Genomic DNA, 26,270 nt, shown 5'->3' with positions numbered 1-26,270 from the left:
CACACACACACACACACCCAGAGCCACACACACACACACACACACGCGCACACACACACACACACCCAGAGCCACACACACACACACACACACCCAGAGCCACACACACACACACACACACCCAGAGCCCCACACACACACACCCAGAGCCACACACACCCACACCCAGAGCCACACACACACCCACTCTCAAAACCACCACAACTCAACATATATAAAAATATACATTATGCCGAATTCACACAAAAAAATGAAATGTCAAAATTGTTAAGTGGTGCAACATGTGATGGCCAGTGCCATTAGCTTATTTATAGTGACATTGCGCATGCTCCTGGAGTTTTGGAAAGTGCAGCTTCCACCAGGTGGCACCTACTCAACAGTTCGCCCACTACATCCTGTAAAGAAATTAAAATAGACCCAAGGAATTATATGGCAAATAAAATGGCTTCTACCATTCCTTCAAAGATGACCTCAATCTAAATAAACATATGATTTACTTCAATTACCTCTTCCAAACAAAAAACGCCAATTTTACACTAAAACTACACTTTGCCCTTATAAAGCATTAATATATGTAATATGCAGAGCTTCACTTTGCGTTTTTCATCTTAAGACTTGTTCAAACTCTGTGCCCACGCATCTTCCTAACACCAATGTACCCTAAACTTTTGGAGATGTGGCTTCCAGGGTGAGGTGCTGGCGCCACCATTTGTATTAGGATTGGCCTTTCACTCCCTAGCCACCATCAACGTCATACATTATTCTACATCAGAGCTGGGTCATTGGGTTGCCACATGACATCATTGTTGACTTCTTCAGAAACATTGAACTGTTACCCCACCATGTTCAGTATTCCAAAGAAGAGAAGATTTAAACATGAATCCCAATGTTACGATCTACAATGCTTAATGAATATTTAAATAGTTTTAGACAATTCGATAACAAGCATTGCAATGTCAATAGGTTTCGGCTATGTGAGACCAACTGGCGTTGAAATGTTTTTTTCGACACGTTGCACGCGCGGGATGCTGTGCAACATGGCTCAAAGTAAACAAACAAAGCAGCGTTGTTTGTTTACGTTAAGGCATGTTACACAGCAGCTCGTACTGCTCTGCAAAATATCGGAAAATCACACTGACAATGCCAATTGGTCTCTCATAGGTGAAACCTACTGGCTATACCAATGCTTGTTCATGTTTTGTAAGGTCTGTCTTCTTAAAGTTGCTGTCACGTTTATTATTTCCGAAAGGGCCTCTATTATTCCTACTAATTTCAGGCTGCTTGGAATTATTTTGTCACACACTACGATAATGAAAATATAGATAGTAATTCAAGCGAATGAGAGGTAACACAGCATCTCCCAGAAGCTCACTCTTCCTTGGCTGCGACTAGTACTTGAGGCCGCGGCTTCACGACCTACGGAGTCCCTAGAGGCGCGGGACAAGGATGCTGGGGACGCCAGTTCTCGGTGACTCCCCGCACGCCTCTACTGTGAAGTCCTTACCGTCAGTGACTGCCCCCATGTTGACACGTCCGGCGAGCAGCAGGGGCACCCGGTACCCACAATGCAGCGGGACACGAGTGCAGCGACGCCTCTGAGTCCCGACCCCCGCGATGCTCCTCCTTCTCGAGCCCTGGCACCTCCCCTCTGACTTCCAAGCAGCTCACCGCGAGCGCTATGAAACTGTCTGTTGAAGTCTTAGGTGGGAGTGGGACTAGTTGTGAGAAATTCGAGTTAGTTTAGAGGATTACTGTGCCTCCTAAAGGCAGATTGTCTATAATGCATAGCCCAGTCTTGAATTTTATATGAGATCTGTATGTGTTAATATTACGCATTTATAATGAACCAGGATCACGCTTGTTTTGTGAAAATGGTCACAATTAAATTAGACATGCCTGACGTGCCCAGAAAGGAATCATAAGCCTGCACATGTTAACAAGGGCTTAGTTTTAACTACTCGCTATATCCGTTTAAGCGGGGGTGCTACAGAAGGAGATTTTATTGTTTTATGACACTTCTTAACTTTTATCTCGGCTCGCAGGTCAACATAAGTCAGAATGAACAAGTCAGGTCCCGGGCCGGCAGCCAATCACAGCGCGGCCCGGGGAATGACGTCACGGGGGTGTCCCGGGCCGGCAGCCAATCACAGCGCGGCCCGGGACACACGGCAACAAGGGGCGGGACTTAAAAAAAAAAAGTCAGAAACGCCCACGATTCGCGTTCTGACTGGGGAAAAAGTGATCGACAACGATGTCTTCTAATGGCTAGCCTCCATTTATGGAGCTAGCCAATGGAAGACAGAGGCGGGACCAAAGCCCCATACTGTAGGACATAAGATTTCGCCCTGGGCGGAGCACGGCCAGGGCGAAACCTAAAAAGGGCACAAGCAGGCTCCATTGAGAAAGTACGCTGTATTCCTCTTTCCTATAAACACTCAAGTCAGCCAAAAGCAAAATAACCAGGCTCCCACGAAAACACAGCTTGACGTTTGACCTCCGTCTCTGAATGCCCAACAAATGTGAAGAGATGAGTTCATGATTTAAAAGCCTATCGACAAAAAATGTGTTTGTGGAAGTATACAGTGAACACTGCTTTCTCATCGGGTGCGGCAAACTGAACTGGACAGCCTAAAGCAAATAAAGCCAGCAAACAGGAAGCAAGAAAACAAGAGTTACAAACCACAAAGCCGATGGCATGCGATGGGCACAATGCATTCCCCGGTAAACTTTCTGAAACTCCTCAAGATGTCTTTGCATGCCACACAGCTGTATGGTAGGCTGCAACCTAAAAATACATTTCTCATTCACTAGGCATCCCTGTTCCTCTCCCAGCTTTCTCAATCACAAATATGCCATAAAGGTTTGTCTCGCTTGCAATTTAAGACACCGTAGAAAGTATGCATGCTGAAAAATAAAACAGGGCGGGTTAAAATTCCCTTCTACATTACTTCAACTTGCTCATTTGATATAACTCCAGGTGTGTTGCAAAGTTACATGCAATTTTAAAGCTACTTACTGTAAACGCCTCCCCACCGCTGTCTGGTAGAAAATCCCAGGTGACAAAGGCCTTGCTACTGACCACTTCGGATGACTTGAACGTGCAAGGAAGCCTCGCTCGTGTACCATTCTCAACAAAAAGTTCTGATGTCGTGTATACCTCCACCGCATCAACTCGAAGAGCTGCACAAGGAAGAGACTTCATTAGTTCCAAAAACAGCATGGCGAGAGCCTTCACTTACAGTGGATCGTGCAGAAATAGAGTGTTCATCTTAGCAAAAATATCAAACTAGTTTTGCTACTTGCTATTCTTCTTTTCTATTTCAAAGCTTTACTCTCTGAATTAGGTAGGTACTATTTTGTACACATGCTGTAGCAGGTACTCTTATTACCGACTCAGACTGTGTGTAGAACAACCTGTAATCCTTTGGAACTGCGTACAAACTATCAAAACTATTTCAGCCAGTACCAATTTGAGATATGCTCAACTTACTGGAAGGTACACACAGTGCTTTAGAACAATTATCTTTTTTCAATATAATGCTATTTGCAGTTTACACTTTTCGCAAGAGCTATGCCAAGGCTCAATTATTTTGTGGTCTTATTTATTTTTATCTATCAAAAAGTGGAACTTAAGTACAAATATAAAAAATTACAGGGGAGAAACATTTCATGCCATACTGCTTAATCAGTTTAGAAACAGGATTCATAGTAGGATGGAGAAACACATGTTGAAAACACAAAACCTTAGACGAATGAAGTATTTATATTTAGAAGGCAAGACTGTTTACATAATTATTTTCCAACTAATCGTTTGCACACAAACTGATATTTTTGGCATTGTAAATCTATAACCATAAGAATTCTAGTTGGGGGAACTGAAAACAAAGCAATGGCCATAACCCTCCTAGGGTGGTGGAGACCCATGGCATAAATCACTGGGACCAGGAAAAAAAAAAAAGATTTCTCAAGCCAGAGACAGACAGACAGACAGATAGACAGATTTATTTCCACAGAGTGATCCCTTCGTTCCGAGAGTTCTCTACAGCGAGTGATCCGCATAGGGGCCGGATCCTGGCCCAATTTAATTTTTCAAACAAAGGATGCGGCACTTAGTTGTTGCTTAGTTTATTGGTAAGCGTTCACTCCACCAACGCGTTTCAGCCACACTAGGCTTTTTTCACGGTCAGATAGTCTTCCTTGGACTTCACTTTTATACCACCCATCTCTGCCTTGAAGTGGCATTATGGTAGATGTAGTCTTAATTCAACATTCTCAACAAAACGTTATACATTTATATATAAGAAAGACAATTGCGCTGTTTGTCAGATGGTTACACTATCAGCAATTACTTTACGCTGCATGTTGGTATGTACGTTACATTCAAGCCAGGTTCTTTGCGATTGTACTGCACATCATTACAAAAGTATCACGAATGGGTTTAGTACCTTTTAAAACACTTATTAGTCGAGGACATTATATCTGCGCATTCATATACTTTTTTAGCATAGTTGCATCACAGTGAAAAACGTGCTATATATTATTAATGGTTTGTCAATGGGTATAGTACCCCACTCATGGTGATACAATGTCCAACTTTTCAAGAGACATGGTAGTGAATAACCTGCTGGTTTCATTTATTCAAGATGTACGTAAAGTTCTTCATCGTTGTTCTTTGTTCTGAGTCTTATAATCAGGCATTTACTCATGTGTTTCGCTGTGGCGTTTGTCATGTCAACATTCTTTACTGCACGGATATGCTCCAAGATATGTTTTTTGAGCATACATGTGGTACTACCTATGTATTTCATATCACATTTACATTCTATGGCATAAATCACAAATTCTGAGGTGCAGGTGATGTTCTGATCAATTGAAATGGATTTCCCATTGGATTCCAGAATGCTTGACATGTTATGTCCTATTTTACAGGCTTTGCACGAGTTGCATTTTCTAAAGCCTTTCAGTAGATTTGTTAGCCAATTGGTCGGTTGGAAATAGCTTTTTCCTAATAGATCTTGGAGGGAGGTAGTTTTTCTATAGGTCACAGATGGCTTGCTGCCAAACAGCTCTCCTATGTCTTGGTCTCCCGAGATAAGGTGCCAATATTTTCTCATTTTGTTTACAATGCAACCACTTTCCTTATTGTAGGTTGTCACAAATCGTGGTGGATCCTTTTCTTGGGAAATGTTTTTTGTTTTTTCAATTAGAGTTTCTTCACTTGTTTTTTTGTCAATTCTTTGTTTACATTTTCTCAAGGTTCGTTCATCGTAGCTTCAACTCAAATCTCCTTTTACTCTCTTGTATTTGCTCTTCTGCGTCTGCCTCTTTTGAGCAGTTCCGCTTCATACATGTAAATTCCCCATAGGGGATGCTGTTTTTTAGTGGTTCAGGGTGAAAACGTGTTCGGTGTAGCACACTATTGGAGGCAGTCCTTTTTCTGAACAGTGTTTATTCGATCTTACCATCCTCTATATAGACCTTAGTATCTAGAAAATCAAATTTTTTTTTGTGTGTCGTACATGTAAAAGCTAAGCCAATTTGACTTTGATTGAGTTTGGCAACGTATTTCCGAAGTGCTTGTTCCGTTCCAGATTAGGAACAGATCATCTATAAAGTGGACCCACAGGATGACCTGTTCAAAGTCATCCTGGTTTTCTGCATTCCATGCTATGGTCCTTTCCCACCATCCCAAAGTGATGTTGGCGTAAGTCAGGGAAAAGGAAATTCCCATGGCAGTACCATATTCTTTTCTAAACAACTCTTTGTTGAAAAGGAATATATTGTTCGTTAGGCAGATTTGTATCATTGTGAGAAGCATTGTTGTGTGTTCAAGTTCTGATATATTCCGTTGTTTGAGGAAATATTTATATGCTGTTAAACCGACATCATGCCGGATAGACTTATATAATGAGACAACGTCTATAGTGACCAGAAGGTATCGTGGGTTCCAAGCAATTCCTGTTAAAAGCCTAAGGAAATTACCCTTATTTTTCAGTTATGAACTCATTTTGTGACCAGGAAAAAAGCCTAGTGTAGCTTTGGTGGATTGAATGTGAAATAAATACACACACATATATATATATATATATATATATATATATACATATATATATATACATATATATATATATATATATATATATACACACATATACATATATATATATACATATATATACACACATATACATATATATATATATACACATATATATATATATATACATACACATACACATATATATATATACATATACATATACAAATACAAGAGTAAAATTTGGCCCACTAGTACGGGACTTGAGCTCGTATCTTAGAGATACAAAAGATTTCTTGAGGCTAATTCAGGACACTGCATGGTAAACAGACTTTGTCCTAATAACATTGGACATAACAAGCCTATATACCTCCATAAAACATGAGGATGGACTGAAAGCCATGCAATACTTCCTAGATAGGAGAGCATTGAAATACAGGATGCATAACTGCATGTTGATTGAACTCGCAGAATACTGTGTGAAAAATAACATTTTTTTATTTCTAGGACAGCTATACTTGCAACAACAGGGGACCGCGATGGGCACGTGCTATGCCCCCAGCTACGCGAATCTTTTCGTGGGCTGGTGGGAGGAGCACGTGGCCTGGGCGGATGACAACAAAAAATGGGTGGAAAAGATAGTGCTATGGACGCGCTACATTGATGACCTATTCATAGTGTGGCGCGGAACGGAGAATGAGGCAGAACAGTACATTGGGATTCTCAATGATAATGAATTAAATCTAAAATTCACCAGTAACATCAGTAAGAGAGAGGTGCACTACCTAGACCTGAGAGTTTATGTTCAGGGGGGTAAAATTGAGACATCCCTATATAGAAAACCTACAGCAGGAAATTCTATCCTTCATGCTGGTAGCTACCACCCGAGGAGTGTAGTTAATAACATTCCCCTGGGAGAATTTCTCCGCATAAAGCGGAACTGCTCCACTGAAGAAGAGTTTGCAAGAGCTAGAACAGAATCTGGGCAGAGGTTCCTTAAAAGGGGATATTGCAATGGTGTGCTGAAAGAGGCAGAAGAGAGGAGCAATGCTGTAACCAGGAATGAACTGTTAATAGACAGGGTGAAACCAAAAGACATGAAGGTGAGACTAATAACTAACTTCACAGAGAAGTCTCCAGAGCTATTCCAGATTCTGAGACGAAACTGGAACATACTACAGTCTGATAACATAGTGGGGAAACTAATATCTAGTTACCCATTAGTCACATATAGAAAAGGACATTCCTTAAAAGATCTATTGGTGAGCAGCCACCATGATCCCAAACAGAAAAGGAAGACCCCGATTTTGGGGTTCTATCCCTGTATGAAGTGCAAGGCCTGCAAAAATTCCAGCAAAGTAAAAGAATTCGAGGTACCGGGTAAAACGAATAAGATCATCCCCAAACTTCTGAACTGTCATTCAGAGTTCACAGTATACTGCCTTGTGTGCCCGTGTGGTAAAAAATATGTGGGCAGCACGATCAAACAGACAAAACTTAGAGTGTTGGAACATATGAGAGCGATCAACACAAAGGATCAGAGCTACCCAGTAGCTCGACACTATGAGCAGAAACATCAGAGCAATAGCAACCTGCTCTCTTATTTCATCCTTGATCAGCTAACAAGGTCAGAACGTGGGGGAGACTGGGTAAGAAAGCTCAGAACCCTCGAATCTCGATACATCATAATGCTGCAGACCAAGAACCCGACAGGTCTGAATAATGAGGAAGAAATGTGGGTACACATAGGCTGAGATGAACACTATGAGAAAGAACAATGAAATATGATTCTTAACCTGCTAAGACCCCCTTTCCTCTTAAGAACACTTGAGTTCTCACATTTCGCCCATTCAGGGCGAGATACCTAAAAGTGAAGAAATGTGAGATTGGCTGGCACACATATGGGCCACTAAAAACAGAAGAAAAGCGCTTTAAAATGACCTTGTGAATCAACAAGGAAAGCCGAATAATGGTGAAATCAATGTATAAAGATATAGACATGTAATTACAAACCAAAATAATAACAATGTATATATGTAATGTTTATTTACTATAGCGACAACATTTTGTTTCTACTTACATAATTTGAAGTAGACTCTTGTGATTGTAACAAGCGCTTATTTGACATTCTAAGATGGCCACCACAGTAATGCAGAATAATCACTGTGCCTTCTTTTATGTTTATTTTAATCACGTGAGTGAGTTGTAATGCAACTTTATTTAAACTGTTTGAAAACGACCATCTATCGACACTGACGAAGGCGGCAACGCCGAAACGCGTTTGTTGATATGATTGTGCAGCGCCAAAAATAATAAACTTTGGCATTTTGAAAACGACGGAGGAATGGCTGTGAGTGCCCTTAATTGAGAAACGGACCTGTGAATGTGGACCGTGTGTGTTTAAAATATTACGCATTTCACCGTGCGGTAAGGAGGCACCCGAGGCAAAGAGGAGCGACGGGTGGTGCAAAGGAGTAACGGAATATACATATACACATATACACACACATATACACATATACATATACATACACACCTATATATATATATATATATTTCTGGGTCGCAAGATGCAGCTGAGGTGTATAATGCTCCAGGTTTAACTAAATTCAAACCGAAGTCTACCTTCTCTCCGTTAACACTCCACAATAATTTGGACATTTTCCATGACCTTGCTATTGCCGGCATTAAAAAATTGCATGTCTCAACTCTTAAATCAAAACATCATGGAGGGGTGCACAATACCAAATACTACAACTTGGTCAAAAAAATCCAGGCTGACAATTCGATCATTGTTCGCCAGGCCGATAAAGGTGGCAATGTTGTACTTTGGCCGCGAACATTTTACCTGGAGGAAGCTTATGCACAACTGAACGATGCTTCCTGCTACAAGCGTTGTGACCTTTCAGAGATTAAATTGGCACAAAACAACCTTGGCAGTCTGTTGGTGGGGTGGAAAAGCACTGGCCTCTTGAGCTTAGATGAATTTAAGTTCTTGAAGAAAGATTTCCCTGTAATGCCGGTGTTATACCGGATCCCTAAAGTTCACAAGGATGTTAACAAAACCGCCAGGGAGGCCCATTATTTCTGCCAGGGATGGTCTTTTGGAAGTCACGAAATATATCGACTTTTTTCTCCAAGATTTTGTCACTGCACTGCCATCATATGTGCAAGATTCAAGTGACTTTTTGAGTAAACTAGAGTCTGCTGAGTGGGAGTCAGATTACTGGTTAATTATGCTTGATGTGTCGTCCCTATACACTAGCATCAAGCACCTTGACGGACTAAAGGCCATACAATTCTTCTTGGGGAACAGGTCTGTGCAATATGTGGAACATAACAAAATGCTGATCGCTATGATTGCATTCTGTTTGAATAACAATTACTTTCAATTCAACAGCCAATTTTTTTCAACAAATCAGGGGTGTGGCCATGGGGGCCTGTTTCTCTCTCAGTTATGCCTGCTTGCATATGGGCTACTGGGAGAGGCAGGTCCTCATGGGTACGCACGGTCTGATTATGGCTAAACTGGTAGCCCAATGGTATCGTTACATCGACGATATATTTTTAATATGGCAGGGCACCAAACAGGAGGCAATCAAGTTTATTGCACAACTAAACAACAACGCATATAACCTAGAGTTCACCCACAATATGAGCCAAACATGTATTGATTTCTTGGATGTCAGGGTCCTTGTCACCAACAATAAGTTACACACTACGTTGTTCCGTAAACCGACTTCCAGAAATACTGTGCTCCACGCCAAGAGTCATCACCTGGCACACCTGATTCGCAGCATCCCCTATGGGGAGATGCTGCGTATCAGACAAATTTGTAGCACAGAGGAACAATGCCCAATGTGACAGTAGAGCCTGTTTTTTAGCTAGGGGTTATTCTCTGAGCTCAATTGATTCGGCAATTCGTAAGGTGAATGCCATGCCTAGGGAGGTAGCCCTACAACCCAGGAGATCAACAAACAAAGAGGCAGACAATGCTGATCAACCGGTGAGATTAGTATTGACTTTCAATCGTCAATTTCAGGCATTAAGGAAAATTTCCAACTTTCACTTTATGCCAGCTAGTCCGGATATCTCCTGTAGGAGAGCTTATTCCCTTAGTGAAGCATTAGTTAAGTCCAGTCCTGAGGTTGTAACATCAACGCCTTGGTACAAGGCCATCAAAGGTTTTTAAAAATGCTCGGCTTGCAAGGCTTGCAGGCACGGCATTAACATGGCTGAGTACTTAACTCCTTTTTCTGATGTTCCTCGGCTTATCACCAAGCAATTACCGTGTAAAACAGAGTTTACAGTGTATGTGCTGGAGTGTCCCTGTGCCCTGCGATATGTGGGTAGCACCAAGTTACAGGTGCACAAGAGGATACTCCAGCACAGACCCCACCTATCCGGTGGCACGTCACTTTAAGGAACATCATGGGAAACAGCCATTTGCTGAAATATTTTGTGATTGACTCGGTCACGCCTCTTCGCAGAGGGGGCAACCGTGAAGCTATCTTAAGGGCTCTTGAAACCAAATATATCCTTGATCTCGACACCAAAACACCAGTGTTGATTTCTACACTCATCTGTAAATCCCAGTTAGCCTTACTGTGCAAGCCTTCCCGTATAGTAAAGTATAACTATATCCTCTGTATACCAGTGCTATCACTTAGACGCTGATATCCCTATTCTTTCTGAAATGTATACAATGCTGCCAAGGATTTCCTGTAATGATATAAGATTCATGATGACTACTTGAACATACTCCCATCATCCATCAAAAAAAAGGGGGGTTTTAATGTTATTAATTTATTTTGTGTTATCACTGTTCACGACACCCTTTGCTTTATTTTCTCTTGGTTGACACACTATGGTTAACACGATGGTTATTATAACTGTTAATATAAGCATTAAAGCAGGGCTATAATTGGCTTGGTTAACATAACAAATCGAACATGACATGTTGTATTAACCCACTTGGGTTATATTACATCTACAATCGCCATAGGGTGGGGTTGTGCTGATGTGAAATGTTGGTAACATAAATTACATTGATGGGAATTGAACACTGTTTCGACTCCTACAGGCTACCACATTTCGCTAGTGACGATATTCGTCAATATTAACCCCTTTTTTGAAATACGGGGATATCTTTACACATTGTGTGGATTTTATGTATTTAAAATCCATTTTGCCCTTTGCACATATGTAAATTTGTTTTTTAACATTTTATGATATTGTACTTTTATTGGCTTTTTAACGTGTTCACTGACATGTCTTCTATGTCTATTACCAGGCACTTGTGTTTAACCAATAATGTGTCTTTGTAACCATGCACTAGGACTTTAAAAACAGTGTGTCCCACCCTTAGCGTCATGTGACTAAGGCCTCTGAGCAGGCCGAAACGTTATGCTGGTGGCGATGCAACAAAACTGAATAAAAATATTCTCTTCACCTCAAGACTGGGTCAGCTTTCTTTTGTTCTGATCGGCGGTGCCCCGGGACATTGGGGAGTGCTGGTTCTTGCTGGACGAGTGCAGTGGTATGTGATATATATATATATATATAATATAAAATCAGGATCCCAGCAATACAATCTTCACAGGGAGCGGCGCAGTACCGGGAAACAGACTCCACAGGCAAGACTTGTTGCTTAATGAGGTTTATTTTGTGCATCAAATGTCGCGTTTCGGCCGCCAGACATACGGCCTTGATCACATAGCGCTTGCAATGATGGATGGGTGCACTATATACAGTGTTACAAGTGGCAGTATTTTTTCTATGTTCATTGAAGTGGCTCAACAGGTAGGTGTAGATATATCGAAAATTTATTTGGCAGCAAAACAAACAACGCGTTTCACCTCCCGGCTTGCTCACGTTTGTTGTGAACTCAAAACCATAGTCCTTTTACATTCTCAATTAATAAACATAAACATAGGACTTAGTAGTGCACACCCAATAGTGAAAATATAACGGACATATTGGAACTAGAATCACCATCGTTCTTCTAATTATGATATTCCTGCTTGTGACCCAAAATTCTTTTATAGCAGTATTGAAACCAAGATTCATATAGTACATTCTACTCGAATCAAAAATTATATTTCATAATCAACAATATTTCTCAGTTCATGTTTTTTACGATAGAAAGTAGTTCTTTCAATTCATCAAGTGGTCAAAACGGAAATGCGAGCCATATAATATCGCCCCAGTGGGCGTGAAAAACTCTGTTTTAAATGGGCACTTCCCATTATCAACAGTGACACTAAATAAAATGTCATAATTATTGTCTTAATCAACAATCTCATTCAGTTCATATCTATTGGTATAAGATGGTTATTTCTATACTCCAAATAGAGGTAAACAGAAACAGTTAAATATATAAGTCTGCAGTCTCTCCCCAGTGGGTCATATCTTAAAGAGACACACCATGTTTAAAGACAAAAACATTAAACATATCAAGCCCAAGTGGGCGTTAAACATGTGTCACATTCTGGTTAAATTGAATGACCACTTGGTTTGTCAAGTCCTTCCATATTAATGACATATAGATTGTTCTTTACTGCTTCTTTCATACGTATGATTCCTTATCATATTAGATTTTGTTTAAGTCACAAAAAGGTTTCTCCTATATCATATATAGGAGACTATGGTTTTGAGTTCACAACAAACGTGAGCAAGCCGTGAGGTGAAACGCGTTGTTTGTTTTGCTGCCAAATAAATTTTCGAGCACAGCAACTCCTGGTGTGTCGTTTACGTATTTTCCTGACGGGAGAATGGTTGGTGAATTATATTGGGCTTCCGGGACCCTGAAAACGACCCACTCGTGAGCAGGTACTGCCTTTCTACCGGGACTCCGTGTTATGATATATATATATATATATATATATATATATATATATATATATATATATATATATATATATATATATACATATACATACATATACATATATATATATATATATATACATATATATATACACATACATACATACATACATACATATATATATATATGTCCAAACACAATCCTGGAAAATGAAACCACCAAGGAAAGCAGCACTCGCAGGGGGTTGTTCCAACCAGTTTATTACGGCGGAACAAACAGCAACGACGCGTTTCGCCGTAGGGCTTTGTCAAGTTTTGAGAGAAGCGAGGACATGCAAACACTTAATACTTGTCAGGATGTAATGGAAAGTAAAGACGGACTGCGTATTTTACAATAAAACAGCAGCCATCTTACAATGTATATACATTCAATGGAAAGTGCATATAATTATACAAAATAACCATCTTATAATGTTGTCATTATTAACACGTGAATTACAATATTCACATTTTATATAGCCCTGTATGGGCGCAAAAACGATCCTTATAACATCCTGATTAACGATGAAGGCTGATGAAAAGTCACACCCCATAGAGACTTGATCTTATCAAAACCATGCTGAACCTCTGTGAAATCACAATGATTATAAGCAAAATAGCATGTAAATCAGCATGGACACTACCATAATGGTACAGAAAATGTTGCCCACAAATGGGCTAATTCATGGGTGCATTGCCTACAAGATCCTTAAGTCCAATGTCATCTCTACAAAAAACATCAATTAGCCAAATCTTATATAAAAGTTCAAAATTAAAGAAAAACAGTCACAGTTAGGGATTCGATAAATCCGATAAATCATCATATCAAAGGAGGACACTAACACAGACATGTAATAAGATGAAAACATGCCGGTCACCTTTAAAATACATGCAGACTCATAGAAATAGACACAAATCTTATCCTAAATGTACTGATAGCTCTTCGTGCATATTTAAACCCCTCGGAACCTTGGTTTGTAGGTCAATTATGTACCTAGATTCCAGGCGTCTGAGCTTCAATAGGCGGTCCCCTCCTCTAATGCTGACTGGTACACCATCGAGGCAGATGTACGACAACAGATCCCTGTTGCTATTGTGCATCTTCTCGAAATGCCTTGCCACGGGGTAAGCCTCATCTTTTTTGGCAATAGCGCGCATGTGCTCCAATATTCTCAGTTTTACAGCATTGGTGGTACTGCCAATATATTTTAAACCACACGGGCAAGTGAGGCAATAAATCGCGAAAGGGGTGGAGCAAGTCAAAAATTTCAAGATCTTTTTCGGTGTGGCCAGACCTGGTATCTTAAAAGTAAGCGTCCGCTTACTAAACTTACAGGCCTTACACCGACCACAGGGATAGAAGCCGCTAAGAACCGGCATTTTGGGGGTAATTGCAGGAGGAGAGTAATGGCTGGAGACTAAGTGATCCTTAAGGGATTTAGCCTTCCTATAGGTGACCAACGGATTGGTCGGCAGGTCAGCTTTGATGACATTGTCTGACAAAAGAATATTCCAATTCTTTTTCAAGATTTTCTTGATCTGACCAGCATTACGCGAGAAAGTTGTAATGAGACGAAATGCCCCATTCTTAGATGGTTTACTATGTTTGGGCTGTAACAAATCTTTCCGCTTAATCTTTTTAACTCTCTCCAAAGCCCTTGTCAAGACCCCATTTTTATATCCTCTTCTTTTGAATCTTTGAAGACTAGCAGCCGCCGCCTTTTCATCTCATTACAACTTTCTCGCGTAATGCTGGTCAGATCAAGAAAATCTTGAAAAAGAATTGGAATATTCTTTTGTCATCAAAGCTGACCTGCCGACCAATCCGTTGGTCACCTATAGGAAGGCTAAATCCCTTAAGGATCACTTAGTCTCCAGCCATTACTCTCCTCCTGCAATTACCCCCAAAATGCCGGTTCTTAGCGGCTTCTATCCCTGTGGTCGGTGTAAGGCCTGTAAGTTTAGTAAGCGGACGCTTACTTTTAAGATACCAGGTCTGGCCACACCGAAAAAGATCTTGAAATTTTTGACTTGCTCCACCCCTTTCGCGATTTATTGCCTCACTTGCCCGTGTGGTTTAAAATATATTGGCAGTACCACCAATGCTGTAAAACTGAGAATATTGGAGCACATGCGCGCTATTGCCAAAAAAGATGAGGCTTACCCCGTGGCAAGGCATTTCGAGAAGATGCACAATAGCAACAGGGATCTGTTGTCGTACATCTGCCTCGATAGTGTACCAGTCAGCATTAGAGGAGGGGACCGCCTATTGAAGCTCAGACGCCTGGAATCTAGGTACATAATTGACCTACAAACCAAGGTTCCGAGGGGTTTAAATATGCACGAAGAGCTATCAGTACATTTAGGATAAGATTTGTGTCTATTTCTATGAGTCTGCATGTATTTTAAAGGTGACCGGCATGTTTTCATCTTATTACATGTCTGTGTTAGTGTCCTCCTTTGATATGATGATTTATCGGATTTATCGAATCCCTAACTGTGACTGTTTTTCTTTAATTTTGAACTTTTATATAAGATTTGGCTAATTGATGTTTTTTGTAGAGATGACATTGGACTTAAGGATCTTGTAGGCAATGCACCCATGAATTAGCCCATTTGCGGGCAACATTTTCTGTACCATTATGGTAGTGTCCATGCTGATTTACATGCTATTTTGCTTATAATCACTGTGATTTCACAGAGGTTCAGCATGGTTTTGATAAGATCAAGTCTCTATGGGGTGTGACTTTTCATCAGCCTTCATCGTTAATCAGGATGTTATAAGGATCGTTTTTGCGCCCATACAGGGCTATATAAAATGTGAATATTGTAATTCACGTGTTAATAATGACAACATTATAAGATGGTTATTTTGTATAATTATATGCACTTTCCATTGAATGTATATACATTGTAAGATGGCTGCTGTTTTATTGTAAAATACGCAGTCCGTCTTTACTTTCCATTACATCCTGACAAGTATTAAGTGTTTGCATGTCCTCGCTTCTCTCAAAACTTGACAAAGCCCTACGGCGAAACGCGTCGTTGCTGTTTGTTCCGCCGTAATAAACTGGTTGGAACAACCCCCTGCGAGTGCTGCTTTCCTTGGTGGTTTCATTTTCCAGGATTGTGTTTGGACATTTTGAAACGGGTACACCCCCGTTGTGGCGTGCACCCGCCCACGAGTGCAACCGGCTGGTGTTTGGGAGTCGATGAGATATAGATATATAGATATATATATATATATATAGATATATATATATATATATATAGATATATATATATATATATATAGATATATATATATATATATAGATATATATATATATATATAGATATATATATATATATATATATATATATATAGATATATATATAGATATATATATATATAGATATATATATATATAGATAGATATAGATATATATATAGATAGATATAGATATATATATAGATATATATAGATATATATAGATATAGATATATAGAGATATAGAGATATAGAGATATAGAGATATAGAGATATAGAGATATAGAGATATAGAGATATAGAGATATAGAGATATAGAGATATAGAGATATAGAGATATAGAGATATAGAGATATAGAGATATAGAGATATAGAGATATAGAGATATAGAGATATAGAGATATAGAGATATAGAGATATAGAGATATAGAGATATAGAGATATAGAGATATAGATATATATATATCCTATACTCCTCCCATGGTGTAGGAAGGAGGGATCCTGGAAGGGCAGCACAGCCTTCAACGTAGTATGGAGTGATTGGCAAAGCACTGCTTTCAAAGAATAGAACACAAAAATACATTCTGACAGCACACACTCTTTTTGACATGAACAACCAGCACATAAACTAAAAGAAAGAAGACAAGCAAGGCATTGAACCAATAAGCCACATCTGTCTAACTTCTGTACAATCCATGTGGCCTTACATCTGAGGGGCAGAGCCATCATGTAGACTCAACACAAAACAAAGCCCTGATTGAAAAGGTCAACAGAGAAGAGCAAACTGAACAAAGCAAGGATTGTGTAGTTTATCAGACAATTTATAGAGCAAAAGCTGTGATGAGATTCAGTGCTGGGATATTTCCACTTGTTAAACATGTTCTCCGGCAAAGGGCACCATTGATAGCAGACTTGATGTAATGAACTGATTCGCAGACAGTATCTCACATGGAACAGTGTCAGGAACGTGTCAGAAACCGGGGAGGCAGGCGTGACTGTGTGAGAACACAGACAGTGGGGGCATACCTGGGTAGGGGCTTCATAACAATCGGGCAACACACATTAAGGCGATAAGGGGCTTTTTGGAGGGCAAGTATGAGGTGTGGGGGACTTGACAGCTGCGAAGAGAACCCTGGACACTTGTGACAGGTTACACATGGTCACATGAGCCCAGCAGTTCCATGATGCTCAAACTATTACCTAATAGCATAACCTATAACAAGCCGTCCACCCACTGAGAAGAAAATCAAAAGTACCAGAAAGCCATATAAGTGTACTGAAGTAAAACCACTGAACACAACAAAAATCAACATGCAATGGCGTATGAAGGAGACAGAGTGCATGTACAGGAGACAATAGGAAATAGAAGAGGGACGAGAACCATGCTACGACTCTGGGAGAGCCACAAGAAAAGTGAGTTTTATGTGGTGAGGAAATGGAAAAACTATCCGGAATGACACACTGGGATTTTGATATTGCTCAACATAAATGCAAAATAGATGTGCCAAATTACTGCAAAAATTAATCTGAAAAAAAAAAAAAACATTCAAAAATACAGCAAATAGCTACATAAGTTACTTGCCCAGTCACTCCCACCAAACCTGTGTGTTCCTTTCCCCGCCCCTCACGTGGTTACTACTTGCCCATTCCTCTCATTATTGCTTACCCAGTACCACTCACCAACCTTCATGTTTGCCTAGTACCGCCCACCACTCCTTGTGTTACTGCTTGCCCCGCCCACCACCACTTGTGCTATTGCTTGCCCCGCCCACCACCCCTCACACGTTGTTTGCCCTCATTTCTCTCACCCCTAGTGCATCAAATGGGGAACCAAATAGTGCAGTTACTCATTTAATTAAATGTGGTGAGTGGACGGACGGGGCTAGGGATGGGGCAAAAGGCAAGACATGCTGATGCTTTTTGAATTTTATAATAGTTGCAGCACATACCAAAAACACATGAGAAATGTGTTTCTATAAACAAATCAGGTTAATTTGTTATACAAAATGAAAGCCAAACAGTGATTTTTAATATTGCCTTATTTTGTAATATTTCTCTTCTTGCTTTTCTCTTACACAAAAACACACTCACACAAGCAGGCAAACAGACAAGCATAAGCAGACACTCGCCCATATGAATCAGGTGGGATTAAAGCCTTTTTAGCCTCCTTACCTCCCCTGGCTTTCTTCACTGTGCTGTCACTGGGCTGCCTCGATTCCTTGCGACACAGCATGATGGTGAACACAAGGAAATCATGCAAATGAGCCCACGCTGAATGGTTCAGCGGGCCTCAGCTCAGGACTATACAAATGCTTTGGCTGTCAAAGAGACAAGCTACCACCACTAGAGGCCAATGGCCTACCCTTTCATGAGGACCAGTACTCTCCACAGCAGGCAGGAAGTGCCGGTACTCACAGTGATAAAAATAAGATGTGCTGGTACTCAATTCAATAATCTTTATTTCGTTGCAATAGCATCATAAAAGATAAACAAAATACATGATATTTATACACAATTCATAAAAAACGTGGCCACATTATCATCAACAAGTGTACAAAAAGGTACAATTCAAAAAGTGCTAGTGCATGACCGAATACTATCCCTGAACCTTCACAGCTAATTCACGGGAGTGGGCTTAGAACATACATCAATAAATATAATTAAAAAGAGATTTAAAATATTTACACAATTAAAAAAGCATTAAACTAGTTTATAACAGCCAGACACTTAAAATGGCAGTGACAGTTTTTGTCTAATGAATTTTACTGCCAGGAGGAATCTACTGATACCAAACACTATAACTTGACTAGTGTCCGTAATTAATATTCTTCCTGCTTCCTTGTGTGAAATTATTCCAATATTACGGCACAAAGGCACTATCCATTTTCTTCTAGTTTCTACATAGCTTGGACAGAAAACAAAATATGAAAAATTTCTTCTCTTACATTATTTGTGCATAAGGTACATTTATCATTACTAATGTTCCCCCATTTTGACTCGGTTTCCCGAGTTCTTAGTATACCGTACCTATACTTTAAGTAGAAGGTTTTTGCTAATGGTGGCTGAATCTCATCAAGAAACATTTCAAACTGGGCTACATTTTTCATCAATAAAAATTTTTCAGTTAAGGGGCCATGTGCTCCAACGTATACAGCATCATGGCTCACAAAAGCCCAAAAAGAGAGTTTAACTATTTTCTTTGAGGACACAGTCAATGATTCCGGCTGGCTCCAAAAGTGGGATAGACCCAATTTTATTAACCAGCTTTTAACGTGTTTAAACCAAAGAATCTTATTACTCGTGTCTAGTTTCAAAACTTCAACCAATCCATTTTTATATTCAGTTAGCTCTGGGGTAATCCACAACCTGACCCATAACAATAGTGGTCTTAATATTGCATGAAGGTCGGTGCGTCGTATATTCATGTCAAGGAGTAGGGGTAATAATGGAGTGTTACTAGGAATCTTTAATAATCCCCTTAAAAACTTATTCTCCAAGGTTTCAAATGTCTTTCTACATACGGGTCCCCAAAGTTCTGCCCCATACAGAACCGCTGACTGGACCTTGCATTTAAAGAGTTCTAACGCTGGGGTAACTGATTTGTTTGCACAGTTGTTATGCCTTTTCCGTATTGGTAAACAATTTTGTTTAAACACAATTTTTGATTTTTCTAATTGGGGTTTCCAATTTAAGGATGAATCCAATAACACCCCCAAATAAGTGAAGCTTAGTTCATAATCAAGTTTTTCTCCATTCAATGTTAAGTTTTTCCTGAAACTTTTATGAGGGTTAAGTGCCATATATTTAGTCTTTTTTACATTAATTTCTAACCCTTTTGTGATACAATACTGCTGGAACCTATCTAGTAGGATCTGTAGGCCCCGAGGGGTTTGAGAAATGAGAATCGTGTCATCCGCGAAGAGGAGGGACGGAACTCGTTCCCCCCCTAAGCGCGGAGAATCATTGTCACAATTCTCCATATAAACTGCAATATCGTTGACATAAAGGGAGAAAAGTGTAGGTGCCAGCACGCACCCTTGGCGTACTCCCCTTTTAATAGGGATTTCATCTGTAAGTTCACCATTGGGGCCCCATCTTACCCTGGCATAATTGTTCTGGTGTAACCTAGTCACTAATTTCAATAATTCATCTGGGAACCCCTGGTTTTTCAGTGTATTCCACAATGAATCACGGGGAATAAGGTCAAATGCTGCTCGTAAATCTACAAAGGTAACATATAAATTACCTCTGCGGATGATGACATATTTCCAGTACAAGCAGCATAGCCTTAATACCTGGTCGATGGTCCCAGTCCTTTCCCTAAACCCTGCCTGGTACTTGGATAAAATCAGGTTTTCCTCCAACCACGTGTTTACGCGGTTTAGGATATGTCTGGCATAAATTTTCTGCGTTATATCTAAAAGACTAATGGGGCGATAGTTCGCTGGATCCCCTCTATCCCCCTTTTTAAAAATGGTGATGATTTCAGCCCCATCCCATGTATCAGGGATTTGGTCACCCGCTGTGACGACATTAAACAAATGATTTAAATAAGGTGCCCAGATCTCCATATTATGTTTATAAAGATCACCAGGGATCTTATCGAGACCCGGGGCCTTCCCTTGCTTCACAGAGGCAATTGCTGTTTCAGTCTCTTGTATATCAAAGATTACCAATGAGTTTTCAACATCCTCTATCTGGGTTACTATTTCATTTGGGTTTACCATAAGCTTTTCCTCTGTAATTTGGGCTGCATATAACAATGTAAAATGATCGACCCATATAGCTTCATTTAGGAAAACCTCCCTAGAGCCTTTGTCTGGCTTATTCCCTTTGGCTACTGACTCCCAGAACTGCTTGCTATCTTTAGCTTTTGCAGCTGATAGCATACTAGACCACAGATCCTCGTCCCAGGATGATTTTGCGGTGGCTAATGTTTTATTGTAAATTTTCCTTTTTGCTTTAAGATCTACAGAGCTTTTAGTTTTTACCGCATTGATTAGGTCGGTCTTGGCTACTCGGCATTCCTTGTTGAACCTTCATGTTTGCCTAGGATCGCCCACCACTCCTTGTGTTACTGCTTGCCCCGCCCACCACCACTTGTGCTATTGCTTGCCCCGCCCACCACCCCTCACACGTTGTTTGCCCTCATTTCTCTCACCCCTAGTGCATCAAATGGGGAACCAAATAGTGCAGTTACTCATTTAATTAAATGTGGTGAGTGGACGGACGGGGCTAGGGATGGGGCAAAAGGCAAGACATGCTGATGCTTTTTGAATTTTATAATAGTTGCAGCACATACCAAAAACACATGAGAAATGTGTTTCTATAAACAAATCAGGTTAATTTGTTATACAAAATGAAAGCCAAACAGTGATTTTTAATATTTCCTTATTTTGTAATATTTCTCTTCTTGCTTTTCTCTTACACAAAAACACACTCACACAAGCAGGCAAACAGACAAGCATAAGCAGACACTCGCCCATATGAATCAGGTGGGATTAAAGCCTTTTTAGCCTCCTTACCTCCCCTGGCTTTCTTCACTGTGCTGTCACTGGGCTGCCTCGATTCCTTGCGACACAGCATGATGGTGAACACAAGGAAATCATGCAAATGAGCCCACGCTGAATGGTTCAGCGGGCCTCAGCTCAGGACTATACAAATGCTTTGGCTGTCAAAGAGACAAGCTACCACCACTAGAGGCCAATGGCCTACCCTTTCATGAGGACCAGTACTCTCCACAGCAGGCAGGAAGTGCCGGTACTCACAGTGATAAAAATAAGATGTGCTGGTACTCAGTACCTGTGAGTACCGGCCAATTTAAAGCACTGCTCACCCCCACATACATGGATATTGCCTGCCTCATCCCTCCTACCACGCACCCTGCGTTGCTGCTTGTCCCTGTCCCTTCACCCCTCTCCTGCGTAGTTGTTGCTTGCTCCCAGCCCGCCTACATTATTTCTTGTCCCATCCATTCCGTGTTGCGTGACCGGTTCCCTCAAACTACCCCTTATGTGTTACTCGCCCAGTCCCTCCCATGTTGCTTGAGCATCCCTTGCGTTGCTGCTGCGTGTGCCTTCTGCCAGTGCTGGCTGCGTCATTGCGCTTTTTTTTGTCATACTTCAGCCATGCTGGACAGCAGCTATGCTGTTAGAAGGCAGTGACAAAGCCAATAGTTGACGCTTACGTGAGACCATTCAGCTTTGCCAATGCTTGGTTAACCAGTTTCTTTAGGTTCAAGCAAGCAGGATGCATCACTGTTGCAAACACTGGCAAGTGCTCTCAGTGAAAAGCAGATTTCCTGTTCAATCTTTCTCAGAAGGTATTGAATACACCGTGCCAAAGCATATTTTGTGGAGTTCCTTTCGGGAGAAGAGTTAGTGGCTTGGGTAGAATCGCCGTTGTTGGTGGAGGGGCTGCATTTGCCAATGCTTTTCCCCAAGTGGCTGTTGGAAATGCATCCAATATCGGTACCGCAGACAGAAACTCCTTCAAAGGGTTAGGGCGTGGAGCCGGCAGTGCGGTGCGTCCATTAGGGGCGTTGCCCCACTAACCATGGACGACCGCACGCTGCAGGAAGTAGTAAACACTATAGGCTTCAAAAATAATTTATCCGCGCTTCACTAAGCGCACTTGCAGTACTGTTTGCGGCAGAGAGAGCCAGCGGGACAAGCCCGACAGATTCGGAATCGCGGAAGGCAGCGGGGGCGGGGCTGCGGCAATGAGTGACAGCGCAGCCATAGGTAGCGCAGCAGGCACTGTGTGTGTGTGCGCATTTTGGGATAGTCATTTTTTTGACTGGCCCACGCATGCGCACACCTAGTAGTACCTTCCCCCCGCCTCCTCCCCTACAGCACACAAACAGGCAGGGACCCGGCTCTCCCGGGTCTCATAATGGGCAGTATTTACCCTGCTCTTTAGCCAATCCTGGGCGCTGGTAATGCTGCGCCAGGATTGTATGCACGTCACCGCGCCTGGCGTGCCAAAACAACACACGACGAGGAGTGAGAGAGTCACGAGGAGAGGAGAGTAGTACTCTGTCATCATGTATGTACGTACCCTCCTCGTGAGTCGTGTGTGCCTGCTGCAGTACTGTCTCCACACAGTCAGTCGAGACTGTCGAGTGAGTCACGTCACGTCACCTGCCTCATAAAAGTAAGTTGTATTTAGAGAACAATAATCCAGAACAGACAGTCCAGAAGTGTGTCGGTGTGCGTGGTGTGTCGTGTGTCAGTCACACTACTAGTCTGGCCTAGACATGTGGGCTCTGATTACAAGAAGCCTCTCTGTGGGGCTCCAGGGCTCCAGGCATGGGCACGCTCGGCATGGATAACTGAGACCTGCATGCCGCCAATCGGCATCAGGGGACACGAGCATTGTCTTTTGGCTCGGAGGGACTTCGGCGCGCACATCAGTAAAAAAAATTAAATGGCAATCATTTCTTTGGCATTTTAGTTTTTCATCCATGGCACGTGACGGTGGGGCACACCCCCACCCGTGTTGAGAAATCGCCACTGTTTATTAAACATTACACAATAGTGCAAGTAATCTAGAAATAGTTGTGTATGAGGTAGTTAGTGTCTGATTCAAAAATACTGGCATCCTGCTGTTGCTGTCCTGGTCGTGACAATAAAACAAATACTCCCCCAAAATGACCTATTTTGCTCAATTTTATGTGGGCAGTTGTTCTGTGCGTGACTTTTGGAAGCAACTTGGCTAAAAAATTACATTTAATTGGTTTTGGGCTCTTCGGACATGATTTGCACCTGCTCTAGACAGGAGGAAAACGTTGATGCTAATTCCTTATGTATATATTGTTACTACCCACCTTCTAAGTGCAGGTTTCCATTTTCTGCATGTAATTTTAAAGCTTTGTTAATTCCAGGTAAGTGTGTTTCCGCATGCAAATATTTTGCATGCAATTTTACCACCCACTTTTCCCTACACAGAAGCCTCAAGTAGCATGTTACTGATCGGTATATTCGGGTGGAATTAATCTGCATGCGTAAAAACTTGTAATCGCACTGAGTAAAATGAACGCATGAAACCATACAGCAACTTCGCCTTTGCTCAAAATCGGGGCCAAAGAAGGATATTCCAATAATATTTTCGAAAGAACCTATTGCCAAGACCGTGGATCACATCCAGGCGGTGCCTCCACCCTTCAAAACCCCAAAAATGTTGTTTGCATTCGTCGCTCTGAATGTTGCATATAATTCTGGTAATCACCCTCTGTTCGCTATTTTGGGCCTTTACAATTCTCACATGCCTGTTTCTTCGCTTTCTCAAAGGACATTTCACTCACTGGTGATACGTGCGGCTTCCAGTATCTACAGCTCTTTCATCTTCAACTCAACATGCAAACGTGGAAGTGGATGTGTTTGTCTTGGTTTTGAAATAGGGTTAGGGAGACTAGATTTCTCTGGTTGTTTGTGGGGGTGAGGGTGCTAGTTATCATTGAGTTCAAAGGATTTTTCCAATCTTAAAAAGGCAACTTGTAGCACTTGTAGGTAACACTGGGCAATGTTGAGGTCTGAACTAAAACTGGTTTCACTTCAGGAAGACTGATTTTTACACTTAGAAGGTTGCAGATTTATCTGCCCAGCTCCTCCTTTTCCCCATGCCCATCCTGGCTAGATTTAAGTCTGGAAGGGACTGTTAACGTGTTAATACGCAGAGTTGGTATTAAGATTTGTTTCTTTGCTTATCCGAGGCTTTAGAAATGTTTTTTGAACAGTTTACAAGAGCGCGCCTTTAATCTCTGTATCTTGTCCATCTATGCTAGATGGGACAGGACATCTTGCAAACAGTTTCGTTCCTGCGCTTTAAGTTGGGAATTTTCTGAGTAGTGTGCCTACTTGAAAACACTACCTACGTAACAGCCTGCATGTCTGTTGCTTTTCGCTAGGCTACAAGTCTGCAGTGTATTGAGTGTTAGCTAGATATTTATTTGTGCCTATGCCAGTGCTGCCAACTGGGGATTGTCCTGAACCTTGGATGAATAATTAATAATTAATAGCTCAAATATGTTGTTACTTTTTACTGCACAGCCTTTTAACTGCAGGGCATCGACGGGAAGGAAGGTTACCGTTAAACCTGTAGAAAAGCAATCAGCCTCATTAAGAGACCTGCATTGAATTCTCAGTTTCCCACTAACTGTTCAGGCAGTTGGGGCAAGTTAACATTCTGCCACGTCCTAGGCATAGTCCCCAACATCTATTGGCCTTAGTTGCATTGCCCTGATCTCTTCAGAACAGCCCTGGTCTTGGGGTGTAGGGTGGGTTCATGCTGTGTGGGTTCATGCTGTCTCATATATAGTCCCGGGACAGGAGACATGCACTCGCATATTTCACCAATGCATTCGCACACTCTTCTCGCCTGACGGTCCTTCTTCCTGAAGGACTGCGAGTGCGCAACCCCCTTCTCACGAGTGTGTCTCAAGCCCCGGGCCTGCACCCTCCCTGATTCGGTCACAGACCAGCGCCCGGGCCGTTTTTCTCCTGAGCGCTGCAGGAGTCTGTTATGAAGCTCTGTGGTTATACTGAATAAGCAGCTACTATGTTATATGACAGCTCTTTAATAATGTAATACCTGCACTTTCACAATTGCTTTATTAACCTTCCTGCTTACTCAAATTTGCTTGAAAATGCACAATTTTTCCACTATTTTTTCAAAAAATTTCCTCCTTAGGGGGTTCGGGCTCGCTCGCTACGGTGCAGTATGATTATCAGTTTCCGCCCCACCACTTTCAAATGTCACCAGCCGCCACTGGGAGCCGGTTCTTCGAAGCATCTGTGTTTTGTGTGCTTGCAGCCTAAGATCCGCCCACCGCAGCTCACTTGATAAGGGGGTTTCTGTTTTCGTCGTGTCGCGTTTGTTGTTTTAGCTCCGAGTAGGTTCCTTTCCTCTCGGGCCCTCACGGGCACACCATGATGGGTGGATGCGACCGCTGCTGTTTGCCCTTGGGCACGTGCTCAATTACTTCAGCAACATATGGGGGTATTCTGGTTGGAAAAGGATGCACGGAATATTTGGTAGCATTGAATAAACTTTAATAAGTTTATCAAAATTAATTATAAGCATTAAAAGTAAATCTGAGGTGGTGGGGTTTGAAC

General features: G+C 41.4%; 1 protein-coding gene across 2 annotated transcripts in view; it reads right to left on the bottom strand.

The window, feature by feature from the left end:
• The window catches only part of MPZL1 (myelin protein zero like 1), a 144,490-nt gene that overhangs the window by 78,562 nt on the left and 39,658 nt on the right, over positions 1 to 26,270 (bottom strand). For both annotated transcript variants that reach the window (XM_078656704.1, XM_078656705.1), the window contains exon 2: positions 3,017 to 3,180. In XM_078656704.1, the coding sequence (XP_078512830.1) occupies positions 3,017 to 3,180 (164 nt within the window). The remainder of the gene's footprint in view (positions 1 to 3,016; positions 3,181 to 26,270) is intronic.

Source organism: Lissotriton helveticus, chromosome 8 (genome assembly GCF_964261635.1).
Source record: "Lissotriton helveticus chromosome 8, aLisHel1.1, whole genome shotgun sequence".
Classification (NCBI taxonomy): Eukaryota; Metazoa; Chordata; class Amphibia; order Caudata; family Salamandridae; genus Lissotriton; species Lissotriton helveticus.
The sequence above is the reverse complement of the archived record's forward strand: the minus strand, read 5'-3'. Positions and strand labels throughout refer to the sequence as shown.